This window comes from Taudactylus pleione, unplaced genomic scaffold, assembly GCF_031769625.1.
Source record: "Taudactylus pleione unplaced genomic scaffold, aTauple2 ptg000287l, whole genome shotgun sequence".
Lineage (NCBI taxonomy): Eukaryota > Metazoa > Chordata > Amphibia > Anura > Myobatrachidae > Taudactylus > Taudactylus pleione.
This window is the reverse complement of record NW_028284689.1, coordinates 274,857-290,000: the sequence shown is the minus strand read 5'-3', so window position 1 is coordinate 290,000 and position 15,144 is coordinate 274,857. Positions and strand designations below refer to the sequence as shown.

The following is a 15,144-nucleotide window of genomic DNA, read 5'->3' as shown; positions in this document are numbered from 1 at the left end:
ATACTACAGAGATACAAGAGAACACAGCAGCGTTATACTACAGAGATACAAGAGGACACAGCAGCGTTATACTACAGAGAGACAAGAGAACACAGCAGCGTTATACTACAGAGAGACAAGAGAACACAGCAGCGTTATACTACAGAGAGACAAGAGAACACAGCAGCGTTATACTACAGAGATACAAGAGAACACAGCAGCGTTATACTACAGAGATACAAGAGAACACAGCAGCGTTATACTACAGAGAGACAAGAGAACACAGCAGCGTTATACTACAGAGAGACAAGAGAACACAGCAGCGTTATACTACAGAGATACAAGAGAACACAGCAGCGTTATACTACAGAGATACAAGAGAACACAGCAGCGTTATACTACAGAGATACAAGAGAACACAGCAGCGTTATACTACAGAGAGACAAGAGAACACAGCAGCGTTATACTACAGAGAGACAAGAGAACACAGCAGCGTTATACTACAGAGATACAAGAGAACACAGCAGCGTTATACTACAGAGAGACAAGAGAACACAGCAGCGTTATACTACAGAGATACAAGAGAACACAGCAGCGTTATACTACAGAGATACAAGAGAACACAGCAGCGTTATACTACAGAGATACAAGAGAACACAGCAGCGTTATACTACAGAGATACAAGAGAACACAGCAGCGTTATACTACAGAGAGACAAGAGAACACAGCAGCGTTATACTACAGAGATACAAGAGAACACAGCAGCGTTATACTACAGAGATACAAGAGAACACAGCAGCGTTATACTACAGAGATACAAGAGAACACAGCAGCGTTATACTACAGAGAGACAAGAGAACACAGCAGCGTTATACTACAGAGAGACAAGAGAACACAGCAGCGTTATACTACAGAGAGACAAGAGAACACAGCAGCGTTATACTACAGAGATACAAGAGAACACAGCAGCGTTATACTACAGAGATACAAGAGAACACAGCAGCGTTATACTACAGAGAGACAAGAGAACACAGCAGCGTTATACTACAGAGAGACAAGAGAACACAGCAGCGTTATACTACAGAGATACAAGAGAACACAGCAGCGTTATACTACAGAGAGACAAGAGAACACAGCAGCGTTATACTACAGAGAGACAAGAGAACACAGCAGCGTTATACTACAGAGATACAAGAGGACACAGCAGCGTTATACTACAGAGAGACAAGAGAATACAGCAGCGTTATACTACAGAGAGACAAGAGAATACAGCAGCGTTATACTACAGAGAGACAAGAGAACACAGCAGCGTTATACTACAGAGATACAAGAGAACACAGCAGCGTTATACTACAGAGAGACAAGAGAACACAGCAGCGTTATACTACAGAGATACAAGAGAACACAGCAGCGTTATACTACAGAGAGACAAGAGAACACAGCAGCGTTATACTACAGAGATACAAGAGAACACAGCAGCGTTATACTACAGAGAGACAAGAGAACACAGCAGCGTTATACTACAGAGATACAAGAGAACACAGCAGCGTTATACTACAGAGATACAAGAGAACACAGCAGCGTTATACTACAGAGAGACAAGAGAACACAGCAGCGTTATACTACAGAGAGACAAGAGAACACAGCAGCGTTATACTACAGAGATACAAGAGGACACAGCAGCGTTATACTACAGAGATACAAGAGGACACAGCAGCGTTATACTACAGAGAGACAAGAGAACACAGCAGCGTTATACTACAGAGAGACAAGAGAACACAGCAGCGTTATACTACAGAGATACAAGAGAACACAGCAGCGTTATACTACAGAGAGACAAGAGAACACAGCAGCGTTATACTACAGAGATACAAGAGAACACAGCAGCGTTATACTACAGAGATACAAGAGAACACAGCAGCGTTATACTACAGAGATACAAGAGAACACAGCAGCGTTATACTACAGAGATACAAGAGAACACAGCAGCGTTATACTACAGAGAGACAAGAGAACACAGCAGCGTTATACTACAGAGATACAAGAGAACACAGCAGCGTTATACTACAGAGATACAAGAGAACACAGCAGCGTTATACTACAGAGAGACAAGAGAACACAGCAGCGTTATACTACAGAGATACAAGAGAACACAGCAGCGTTATACTACAGAGAGACAAGAGAACACAGCAGCGTTATACTACAGAGAGACAAGAGAACACAGCAGCGTTATACTACAGAGAGACAAGAGAACACAGCAGCGTTATACTACAGAGATACAAGAGGACACAGCAGCGTTATACTACAGAGAGACAAGAGAACACAGCAGCGTTATACTACAGAGATACAAGAGAACACAGCAGCGTTATACTACAGAGAGACAAGAGAACACAGCAGCGTTATACTACAGAGATACAAGAGGACACAGCAGCGTTATACTACAGAGAGACAAGAGAATACAGCAGCGTTATACTACAGAGAGACAAGAGAACACAGCAGCGTTATACTACAGAGATACAAGAGGACACAGCAGCGTTATACTACAGAGAGACAAGAGAACACAGCAGCGTTATACTACAGAGATACAAGAGAACACAGCAGCGTTATACTACAGAGATACAAGAGAACACAGCAGCGTTATACTACACACAAGGAGACCATAGAATACAGCAGCGTTATACTACAGAGATACAAGAGGACACAGCAGCGTTATACTACACACACACAGACACGAGTATACAGCAGTTATATGGACAGAAATCAGTCCTCAACTTCCTGTGTGGTTTGAAAACTAGAACATACTGTACTACCTTCTTAAGAGGTGAATTTGTACGTTACATAAACTGTATTACAACATAAAAAGGCATACATGGAAATTTAAATGTTATGGGAAATTAATGGGGCAATATATATTGTGAACCAGGTTAGAACACACTTAATTACAAGTCTCGAGGACAAATGTAATAGCACACGATTTGCAGGAGCCGGCATGATACTGGCGGGAATTTAAGAAGCAACTTTGTCTGTTTTGTCTTTAACTATTTGGTGCTTAAATATAGTGACTAATTAGCCACAATCTCGCCAGCTCCAGCATATCGTGGGCTATTACATGTGCCCTTAGGTATATGGTGGAAGGAAGGGACATAGGGCCTGATGCAGAGCTGAACGCTCTGACCAGAGCGTTCAGCTCTGCATCAGGGCCCTCCTCCATGAAAATGGAGCGGCCTCCTGGCCGCTCGTATAGCTGTGGGTGACCACCCACAGCATATGCGAGCGGCCAAAAGGATGGTCGCGATGGTCTTGACCATCGGACTTGCGACGCAGACCCTGCGGTAGGGTTTCCCTGCCACAAGAACTGGAGTGATTTTGGCTCTATCAGAGCCAAAATCACTCCCACTGACATCACTACTGATGTCAATGGGGCCGGCTTCTGACGGTAGGCGTTCCCATGGGAACGCCTCCGTCTGGCAGGCACGCCCCCGGCACGCCCACCAAAGGGGGCGTGCTGTCAATCAACATCGACAGCAGGACCCTTTTGGTGCGAGACCCGGAGCGATTGAAAGCCCGTCGCTCCCCGGGTCTCGCGCATGCGCATGACGGAGCTCCCTCCATCGTGCGCATGCGCAGTGGGGAACATCGACCCGCTTGCGAGCGTACTGCCGCTCGCGAGCGGGTCTGAATGACCCCCATAGTACACTAGTAATTTAACAATACACAATGGTTCAAATGTAACAACCTACAAGATCACGCAAGTGCAAATGTTTCTGTGAATTAGCCACCGAACTTAAAGCATCCATTTGTTTAAATTAGAGATGAGCGTGTTCGAATTAGTTTGGATTTCCACGCCAAGTTCGGATTTTTCCCGCAAGAAAACGGGACTCAGAAAAAGGCAGAACGTCATTTTTCATGGACAAATCATTCCTGGACTTATGTCTAGGAATGATATTTGTCCATGAAAAACGACGTTCTGCCTCTTTCTGAGTCCCGTTTTCTTGCGGGAAAAATCCGAACTTGGCGTGGACATCCGAACCCGCTCATCTCTACTTTAAAGGCAGAAACAGTTGGGGAGAGGGTGGGGGAGCCAATGCTAAAACAGAAAAAATGTCTCCGAATTTGATTGTGTTGGTTCCTTTGCATTTTAGAATAATGAACCCCCTGTACCTCATTGACTGCTGTACAGGACGGATTACAGGTCCAATGAACACCTGACCGTATAGCTGTGCGTAGTGCTGTATAACAAGCCACAGGCTCCAGTCACCTGAACTCAAGCAGAGCTCACCTTGGGTAAGCAGGGTCCATCAAGCGTAATAGCAGTTGTATAACCATCCCATAAAAATTGAGGCATTTTCGGAGGAAGTTTTCATCCAGTAGACCAGCGTCGGCGCAGGCCTTGCAGCGTACTAGTTTCTGTCGGTGGAAGTGTGTGTTTGGTTAAATCTGCATTTCAATAACTATCCTTGTTACATAGCAAACCAGATATTAATCAAATTAGATGATAAACCCATTTCTCATGTAGGACTTTATACAACTACAACCTTATGTACACACCCTCAGACCCGATCCTCCTGCCTGCCACGCCACCTCACTTCCTCCCCGATAACCCCTTCCCATTCTCACATCATCCAGAAGATCTCCTGGGCCGCTCCCAGTCTAAGGATAGTCCTCAGACCTCATCCTCCTGCCTGCCAAGCCACCTCACTTCCTCCCCATTCTCACATCATCCAGAAGATCTCCTGGGCCGCTCCCAGTCTAAGGATAGTCCTCAGACCCCGTCCTCCTGCCATACCACCTCACTTCCTCCCCGATAACCCCTTCCCATTCTCACATCATCCAGAAGATCTCCTGGGACGCTCCCAGCCTCAGGAACGCCCTCAGACCCCGTCCTCCTGCCTGCCATGCCACCTCACTTCCTCCCGGATAACCACTTCCCATTCTCACATCATCCAGAAGATCTCCTGGGCCGCTCCCAGCCTCAGGAACGCCCTCAGACCCCGTCCTCCTGCCTGCCACGCCACCTCACTTCCTCCCCAATAACCACTTCCCATTCTCACATCATCCAGAAGATCTCCTGGACCGCTCCCAGTCTCAGGATAGCCCTCAGACCCCGTCCTCCTGCCTGCCACGCCACCTCACTTCCTGCCTGATAACCACTTCCCATTCTCACATCATCCAGAAGATCTCCTGGGCCGCTCCCAGCCTCAGGATAGCCCTCAGACCCCGTCCTCCTGCCTGCCACGCCACCTCACTTCCTGCCTGATAACCACTTCCCATTCTCACATCATCCAGAAGATCTCCTGGGCCGCTCCCAGCCTCAGGAACGCCCTCAGACCCCGTCCTCCTGCCTGCCACGCCACCTCACTTCCTCCCTGATAACCACTTCCCATTCTCACATCATCCAGAAGATCTCCTGGGCCGCTCCCAGCCTCAGTATACCCCTCTCACCCTCTATTATATGATCATTCCCTGCCAATGCCCCACACACACTCCATTAAATATATACTTAATAGTATTTTTCTCACTGCCATTTACCACCCCTCCTGCTAACTCTCCAGTCACAGTCCAGCCCCAATCTGCCCAATTCTCCTACTGGGTCCACCCACATCCCCTCTAGATTGTGAGCAGGGCCCTCACCCCCTCTGTTTTAGTTAAATTATACCAATTGCACCCTGTAATTATGTGACATTAGAAATGGTTTATATCCGTGTTTGTTCTATTCCCTGTGTGTGACATATGGACCCTGACTGGTGCCTTATAAATAGAAGATGTAACGCTGGGCCCTGGCAGGTCACTGTTACACAATATACCGGGGAAGGTGGAACGCACCTTGAGTTGTGTTTTACACCGCTTCAGCATCTCTCTGTGTCTGGCAGACAGCGGGGAATCTTTCCATTGACTCTCATTGTTCTTCAGCTCTTCCACCGTCCTATAATTTACAAAGGGGAAAGGAATAGCATAATGGGCTGCTAAAGGTAGGAAGCCCTGGGCTGTATAACTCTTCATACAGAAAGGTACTCTGGACGTCGCTGAAACCCTAACCCTAACCCTAACCCCCTAGTGGAGATTCATTTAACTGTTACCCTCACTTTACATGGGAGAAAATAACGTAAATAAATCTACAATCAATACATATGGGAGGAGCTTAAAGAGAAAGCAAGGATCCGAAAGGGATGGAAGAGAAGCGCAGGGCTAATTACATCTGGGTTGTGGGGGTGGGGATCCTCCCTCTGTGGCTGTAGCCACCCCATATGCCAATCTGGCATCAGGTGTGCAGAAAGCTGGCTACACTGCTTTCCCTTCATTATTATTATTATTATTATTACCAGTTATTTATATAGAGCACACATATTCCGCAGCGCTTTACAGAGAATATTCGGCCATTCACATCCATCCCTGCCCCAGTGGAGCTTACAATCTATATTCCCTACCGCATGCTCACACACATACACACTAGGGTAATTTTGTTAGGAGCCAATTAACCTACAAGTATATTTTTGGAGCGTGGGAGGAAACCGGAGTACCCGGGGGAAACCCACGCAAGCACAGGGAGAATATACAAACTCCACACAGTTAGGGCCGTAGTGGGTATCGAACCAACGACCTCAGTGCTGTGAGGCAGTAATGCTACCATTACACCGTCTGTGCTGCCCTTCATGGCAGGGTCTTCCACCTAGAGAGGTGCCCTCGTTCACAGTGCCCAATTGTTCTGGTACACACCGATGTGAACAGAGGGCAAATGATTCAGGACGCCTGTGCGCAGCGAGTTGACAACTATACAGCAACTGGAAATAGATCTAATCTATAGGTGAATAATGCTGAAGACACTGCTGCTGGCTTCTGTGTGATATAAAGCTGTACGTCCCCTGTATAAATACCTGCAAGAACAAATCCGTACCCAAGACACGTTACCGGTTAGTGAAAGGAATTTTCATTCGATGTTGAACAAGTAAAACTAAGCCACTAATTCTGTTCTCTCTGCAATCTAGTCCTGGGAACCTAGGCTGTCATCTCAGTGCCTCCCTGTGGTCATGCTGGGCCCGCTGGCCATGGATCAGACCACACATAGGTCCAGCCATAGGCGAGAGCCGTAACCTCAGCCCAGCAGCACTCACCTGTTCAGCTCCCGGATAGCTCTGAGCCGCCGGATATAGCGCCTGCAGCTCGGTAAGACGGCAAGGTGATGAGCGTGCAAGGTGAGGAAGAAGCACTCGGTGGGAAACTTGGGCTCGGAAAACGAAGACGGATCCTGACCTAGAAATGTTGGAATAGTAATTACACATTTATTTATTTTATACATAATCCTTTGTAGTCTGGATACTCTTCTGGGTTTAGTGAGAAGACAGAAGCAGGACCGGAACACACAGATATCTACAGAACATGTAGCAGCTCATCTGTCATTGTGCTCAGGACTTACACCGTCTGCTTCCTTCACAAAACACTACAGTAAACCCTCACATACAGTATGGGGCAATAATAAGTACAGCAATGCTTCACGTACTCAGCTCAGACATCCAGCCGGTCATCTCCTCCATGGTAGCTTTGATACGGGTCTCGTCGTTGGGCAAGGCTATGCGACATTTGGGATGGAAGATATACATAGGGTCCACAGTCTCCAGCTTGATCTTTGTGCTGAGCTGCTGGAGGACCCAGAGGAAGTTGAGCATGAACCCGTCCGTTGACACCAGCCGGTCATCTGTCTGAAGATCACATGGAGAGATGGGTGAACGGTGTCCTGCTCTCCAGGGGAGGGGAGGGGATGGGGAGGAAGGGGACGGGTACCTGCATCTGCGCCTTCTTCATGTTACCAGTGACCAGAGCGGCCATGTAATTCAGAGCCGATTCCCTGGTCTCCCCATTCAGCAGGATGCTGTGCAGGATCTTAAACAGTTCTTGCTGAAGAAAATAACCAGAGGTTTTGTTATCTTCCTGACGAAAATCCAAAAGATTGAAACGTTGAAGTAAAGAAGTTTAGAACTTCATCTGTTTATTGATTTATTACTAAGGAGTGCCGCTGCTATCACTTTCTACATTATAGTTTTTTGTTACTTGCGGAGGGCACCCGAAAATCACTGACTGAGGAGGAGTGCCAAGCTTTATGCCATATATTTATATTTATATATATATATATATATATATATATATATATATATATATATATTGCTATATAGAGAGAGAGAGAGAGAGAAAGAGAGAGAGAGAGAAGGAAAGAGTACTGTATTGAAAGTTCTTTCTTGTGTATATTTGCTACCAAGGGCCGTATTCAATTCGGTGTGAAAAGCAGTTTTCGTCCGCATTTTGCCTGAAAAATGTATCTTCGTATTGAATTCCAGCCCGTTTTCACCTATGCGAAATTCAGTGCACTGAAACAGGCGATACATTTTCTCCACAGAATAGCAGGAAAAAAAAAAAAAAGTACAAAATCTATATTTTGGGGTGCAGATGTTGGGAAACCACTCGGAACCCTTGGAACACCCCCTCCCCCAAAGGACAATTCACCACAAAAAAAGGCCTTAGAAATTTGGAGCGAAAATGAAAAAAAAAAAAAGTGGGGAGACAACTTCAAAAACTAGCGAAATAAGCTTCTGGGGGGCTGTAAGAAGGGGCCAAGTGTTTTGGGGATTTCAGGTGCTTGTATGACGGAGGGATTTAATTTTTTCTAAAACTTCACTTTAGAGACATTAGAATATGCTAGTGCCCATTTTCAAGCACCCCAAATTTCATGGAACTACTCATTTCTCCAAAACACTGCCTTATGCCAGTCTTCAGCACTTTTACCTAGACGCTAATAGCAAGCAATTACCACCACTTACGTACCCTAATTAGTTCAATTAGGGCTAATACTAAACTACCATAATGATTTCCAAAGTCAGCCCATATTTTTCTGGGGTACAGAGTGATTCCCCCAACTCATCCTGCACTTTGCCTGTTTCACATTCGCCGGGTCCCGTGTTCGCCTATTTGGCAATTGAATACGGAATAAATCGGGAGCGCCCGCGAAAAGTTTCCACGTCCAAAATACGCGAATCTGGCGAAAAGTCAGGCAGGCGGGACTGTTGAATACGGCCCTAAGAATTTAAGGCATGGACACCAGAAAAATAATAATAATTGTGGGACAGAAAGTTGACGTACTGGAATGTACGTAAGTGTCCCGCGTCTCACACAGAGGATCAGCCCTGGGACACTTGGTGATCGGCAAGGGACTGGATGGTTTAGGTAGACATTACAGGCCCAATCACCGTATGTCTTGTGTGCTTGGTTAGATTGTTATTCATTTACATTTACAAGGCTTCTAACAAATCAATATTACATTCTACAGCCCAGAAAATAATGGATAGCCAGAAATGTGCCCAACAAAGTAACACAGGAAGTGTACCGTGCCATAAATAATAATGTACTATACAGACAACACAGGGGCCCATTACTCAGCATTTATCATGTGCAGCAGAAGTCCCTCGTGCTCAGGGTGACGAGTGCAGAGACCTCAGGTTACAATAATGATGCTCTGCGGTATACATGGCACTCGTACACTGCTCACCCCAATTACCTGCAGGTATAAGGGAACCTCACTCACAATGCATCCGTGCCCTCCAGGGGAAAAATGGTGAAACTACTGAAATCAATACGAAGCAAGAACAAACTAAGGCTGGGTACACATCAGGACGACGTGTACACCAGCCGACCAGACGCCGATGGAAGGATATATATCGGGCAGCCATACGCACTGCACGATCCGGTGTACGACCTTGTGATATACCCTTCCATGCCGCACGCCGTCGTGCAGCACATCACATGGGATGACCCCGCTAAATGACACGAGTGAACGCGTGATTGAAGGCACATGCTAAACGATATATGTCGTTATGAACCGCATCAGAATGATACATCGCCCAATATATCGCCTGATGTGTACCCAGCCTAACTTTCTTAATAAAACAAACAAACTTTAATTTCAAAATGACATTGTAGCTGTTCAATATAAATGTGAAATAATACTAAACAGCTGATAAGGAGTCATAGGGGAAAGGAAAAGGGAGAACTATAGAGTAAGGTAGATAAGAGGGAATAGTGTGTAAACCATCACTTTTATTACACCCAAATCACAATGTCTGGGTGCACCTGAGAAGGGTAACATCACAAACCATGATATTGGGGAACAGAGGTTATTTAGAGGGGATATAGTCTAGAGAAAAGGATCTGTATAGGGCGCACTTCATATAGCTACAATATAACCTTTATTCATTGCGTATAAAATTTATATAATATGACAAACTAGCGAAATATGTAAGAAATAGAGCAATAAGAAAATAGTGATTAAAGTAGTGAAATGTGTAATAAAAATTGCTGTGTGCCGGCTAATACACCTCACATTTCATATTCTGTCCCAATTTACTACAGCATTTATTATGTGACTATTTATGGGACAGACTGAGCTGATCACCAAATAACTCTGCACTCTCTTATTAATAAATCAAGTCTTATATTGTTACAGAGTTTCAGTCAGAATTTATCACAACAAATTGTTACTTGTGGCACTGTATGTAGCAATATATCTCTGTTTATTTATAGTCCTACATTAAGTCAGAGGTTCCCAAACTTTTTTGAATCACAGCGCCCTACAGTATCAGCATTATTCTCACGGCACCCCTCAGCCAAACGTTTCTTATTGAGACATTCAGAAACAATGTAATGAAGTAATAAAGTGAGGTAAATTGTGCTGACCTGTTATCCGTAGGCTCAGTTATGTGGTGGGGGACAGGTTTGTGCTTCTGTTTGTTCATATATTTACATTACACTGACCATAAATCATTTGACTTGGTGCTGGACCAACAACCTGAGGCACCCCTGCACGTGTCCCAAGACACCCCAGGGTGCCGCTGCGCACAGTTTGGGAACCACTGTATTAAGTTCTGTGTTTGTAGGACAGTGTGTGTTTCATTTATTCCAATGTTTGTGTACATCGTTTTATTCACAAGATACTTTGTGTTACCTAGTATCAAACGTCCCTAATCACAAATATTAATCAGCATATTGTGGTATTCTAATCTCCAAATACAGGCTTCTATAATATATAATAGACAAAATGAATGGTCTTATGTTGGATGCCCGTTTTAGTCTCTGACTACTAGGGTATATATTAGGAACTTTGTCAAAGCGGTATAAGGCCTTGTTAAAGCAGTAGCGAAACGCGCATCATCGTTTGTGGTGTGCGCCTGTAAATCCCGAATGTTGTTACAAATATGTGTTGGAAATAAGTACCTCGGCTGTTGAACCATGGCTGCCGCAGAGTAATCTAAACAACATTAATGTGCAGCAACACGAATAGGAAAAGGGCAGCGCTCCGTTAAATGTTTAATGCGTCTGCCACGTAATGAAGGTCTCGCACACGTAGGGGAAAACTACTAATACCCCATATGATTGGAGACGGGTAAACCTATTGTATTTGTGTATAGTGACACGCATAGGAGAAAGTTACAGCTCCGTTAAATGTTTAATGCGTCTCTGCCACGTAATGAAGGTCTCGTGCACGTAGGGGAAACTACTAATACCCCATATGATTGGAGACGGGTAACCTATTGTATTTGTGTATAGTGACACGCATAGGAGAAAGTTACGGCTCCGTTAAATGTTTAGATGTGTCTCTGCCACTTAAAAAAGGTTGTGTGTACATAAGGGATAATACCCCATGATAGAGAACAGCACTGAGACATTACATTTGTGACTCTTATTATCCTTCTGTTTTTAGTCATATTACGTTCTGACAAATCCCTAACAATCACATTATTTGTAACATAACATTATTACTTAAAATTGATGAATCAATTCTCAGACAGGACGCACGTTGTTACTGCGGTGTCAGTGTTACAGCAGAGGAAACATTATGTTAGTAAAGTGGTAATAACACTGACGTGAGTTTGGCTAATATAATAAGGAAAATCTCTGCTGTTGGGGATAGATAGATATATATCTATATATAGCTAATGTGTGTATACACACACACACAGACACACACACAGGCCCCTAATATATACCCTAGTCGTCAGAGACTAAGACGGGCATCCAACAGAAGACATTAATTTTGTCTATTATAGACTATAGAAGCCTGTATTTAGAGATTTGAATACCACAATATGCTGATTAATATTTGTGATTAGGGACGTTTGATACTAGGTAACACAAAGTATCATGTGAATATAAAGATGTACACAAACATTGGAACAAATGAAACACACACTGTCCTACAAACACAGAACTTAATGTATGAGTATAAATAAACAGAGATATATTGCTACATACAGTGCCACAAGTAACAATTTGTTACGATAAATTCAGACTGAAACTCTAACAATATAAGACTTGATTTAATAAGAGAGTGCAGAGTTATTTGGTGATCAGCTCAGTCTTTCCCATAAATAGTCACATAATAAATGCTGTAGTAAATTGGGACAGAATATGAAATGTGAAATGTATTATCAGGCACACAGCAAGTTTTATTACACATCACTACTTTAATCACTAATTTCTTATTGCTCTATTTCTTACATATTATATACATTATACGCAATTAATAAAGGTTATATTTTATCTTTATGAAGTGCGCCATATACAGATCCATTTCTTTTCTCTAGACCATATACCTCATGTATCTGTGGCAGCACCCCCAACATCCAGGAGGAAATGTATGAAATAGATACTTAGAGTGCTGAATTTGGGGTCCCACTTTGTGTAATAAATTGTTACATTTCATGTGCAATAGAAACTCTTTTCCGGTTTACCATTTAGAGGGGATGTTGTCAATAGACCGGCGGACTAAATGCAGCCGGCCTATATTCCGACATGGGACTTAGGCATTGGTATTTCAACATCTATTTTATCGTAATCCCGACGCCTGAATGCCGAAGGACGCCGGGCGAACAAGGTAAATCTGGGCATCCTTAGTAGCTAGCCGCAGGGGGGGGGGGGTAGGTTTAGGTACCCCCTGGGGAGGGTTAGGCTAGGGGAAGTTAGGGATAGGCGCCACTGGGGGGAGGTTAGGGTGCAGGGACAGGGGGGTTAGGTTTAGGCACCCCCGTGGGGACTTGGGGTTAGGCACCACCCCGGAGGTTTTAGGGTTAGGCACCCCCAATGGAGGGTTAGGGGGGGGGAAGAGATTAGGGGGAGTGGTAGGGTTAGGTGACTTATCTGTGATGTCGGGCTTCCACTGTCTGTATTTCACGCGGCGGCTGTAAAGCCCCTGGGATTTCATAACCAACCCCATTTAGAGAATAAGGATAGAGGAAAGCGCATAAGATTACTAATTTGTATGTAATCGTTGTTTTATCCCGATAGTATTTTGTTCCATAGCGTCAACAACCTGAGGGAAGGAGGGGATGAAGGTGACCGTCTAGCACTTGGCTATGGCCAATTTACTACCTGCAGTGTCTCATACAAACCTCTCTCCTACATAAATACATAGAAGCCCATCTCTCACACACACAGAGTTACATAGGCCTTGCCATACGTCCAACGTTCTTCTGAATAATACTCACCCGAGCGGACTCCAAGTAATGCTGCAGCGACTGGCTGACCACACGGGTATTTTCTAGGGTGATTGTTGGCCCAGAAAAGTATTTTTCAACTACTTTATTCTGCAGTGAGAGAGAGAGAGAGACAGAGAGAGACAGAGAGAGGGATTTACAAAGGATCCAAATACACCAGGACACCGGACCAGATACGTCTAATACGGCACAAGGTTATTCACCCCTTGGCATTTGTCCATTATCATACAGCATACAATTCACAGATTTGTCTGGGGATTCCAGAATCTTACCAACACAAAATGTAGTGTAATACCACAAGAATACAATCAACTTCAATAAGTTTTTTATTAATGATAAAGTACTGAAAAAAAAAACAACAAAGAACAGAAAAGATACAAGTAAACGTGATGCATCTTCAGAGGTGCCAGCCTTGATTGGGATCCCCCAGAGCATAATTACAGTTATAATAGAAAATAAATACACCACACTGAGAGCCCACAATGTTGAGTAGCAAATTTCCCCCCTAAAATAAAGCTTCATCACGAAGAGTTAGGAACATCCAAAACAAATCCTTGAAAAGTTGATTTAAATGCACAATATCAAATGGAGAATATAAGATATCAAACGGTAGCTCTAGAATCCTTGCTAAGTCCTTTGTAATAAAAAAATGGAAGGGTAACGGAGTGGCAACATGCTTCTCGGAGGGTAAAACGCCAATCATGTTAAAAGGAAAACATGCCATGTTCCGCTTTCAGCATGCTTGGCAAATTACATTTAAGAGTTAAGCACGCAGAGAAGTGGTGATTTGCTAATGCTGCTTAGCACATTTACCCCCTGGAATGAACCTTTTAGCCTTGATGGTTAAAGGAACAAGCAAATCACTGTGCACATCCCAAGACCACCACCCGCCTGTGGGCACAACTCGCTATAAGGGATCGTCAGTCTCAGGGAACGTAAGATAGAAACAAGGAGCTGCAGTCTGCGAGAGACCCAGGAATGGGAGGAGATCTATATTCTATCAGGACAAAGACCCGACGCATACAGCCACATTGGCGTTCATTAAATACATAAAGAACCCAGCTCAGACCCCCATTAGGGAATTGTCAGAATGATTTGGGAATTGCAGCAGCTCATGAACAGTCCTTATCCAGCCTGGCGGAAGCCCAGCTATAGCGCAAAGTCCCGAACCGCGGCTGTGACCACAGATAAAGGGGCTTCTATCAAAGATAAAAACGGGGAGGGGCTCAAATATGTAAAGGTCAGTTTTTGGGGAGGGGGGGTGTGTGTGTGCAATACATGCTGCTTTTATTTGACACTACAGGGTATTTGTGCTGATCAGTGGGAGGAATTAGCAAACAGTCCATTTTTTATTAAGTGATGCCAGACAATAAATTGTGAATGTAGGATTTACAGGTCACTGCCAGAGAGATACACACAGCAATTATCTGAGACTTACATCATCCTCAGCAAACACAGAGAGACTGAAGAAGGAGCCCAGGTAAGACAGGCGCTGCATTTCCCGCCCGCTGGCAGGGCTCAGGGGTTTGGGCAACCAGAGGGGCAGAGAGGCTATCTAGAATGGACAGAACATAGGGAAATAAGCCAAGGTTTACATACATCATGTTATTACTGCTGGGAGAACACGCCACAC

The 15,144-nt window shown here is 44.4% G+C and overlaps 1 protein-coding gene across 2 annotated transcripts in view; it reads right to left on the bottom strand.

The window, feature by feature from the left end:
* The window catches only part of UBE4B (ubiquitination factor E4B), a 91,571-nt gene that overhangs the window by 14,725 nt on the left and 61,702 nt on the right, over window positions 1–15,144 (bottom strand). For both annotated transcript variants that reach the window (XM_088482415.1, XM_088482416.1), the window contains 7 exons: window positions 14,950–15,066; window positions 13,503–13,601; window positions 7,756–7,869; window positions 7,475–7,673; window positions 7,089–7,227; window positions 5,803–5,902; window positions 4,259–4,386 (listed from right to left, as the gene is read on the bottom strand). In XM_088482415.1, the coding sequence (XP_088338541.1) occupies window positions 4,259–4,386; window positions 5,803–5,902; window positions 7,089–7,227; window positions 7,475–7,673; window positions 7,756–7,869; window positions 13,503–13,601; window positions 14,950–15,066 (896 nt within the window). The remainder of the gene's footprint in view (window positions 1–4,258; window positions 4,387–5,802; window positions 5,903–7,088; window positions 7,228–7,474; window positions 7,674–7,755; window positions 7,870–13,502; window positions 13,602–14,949; window positions 15,067–15,144) is intronic.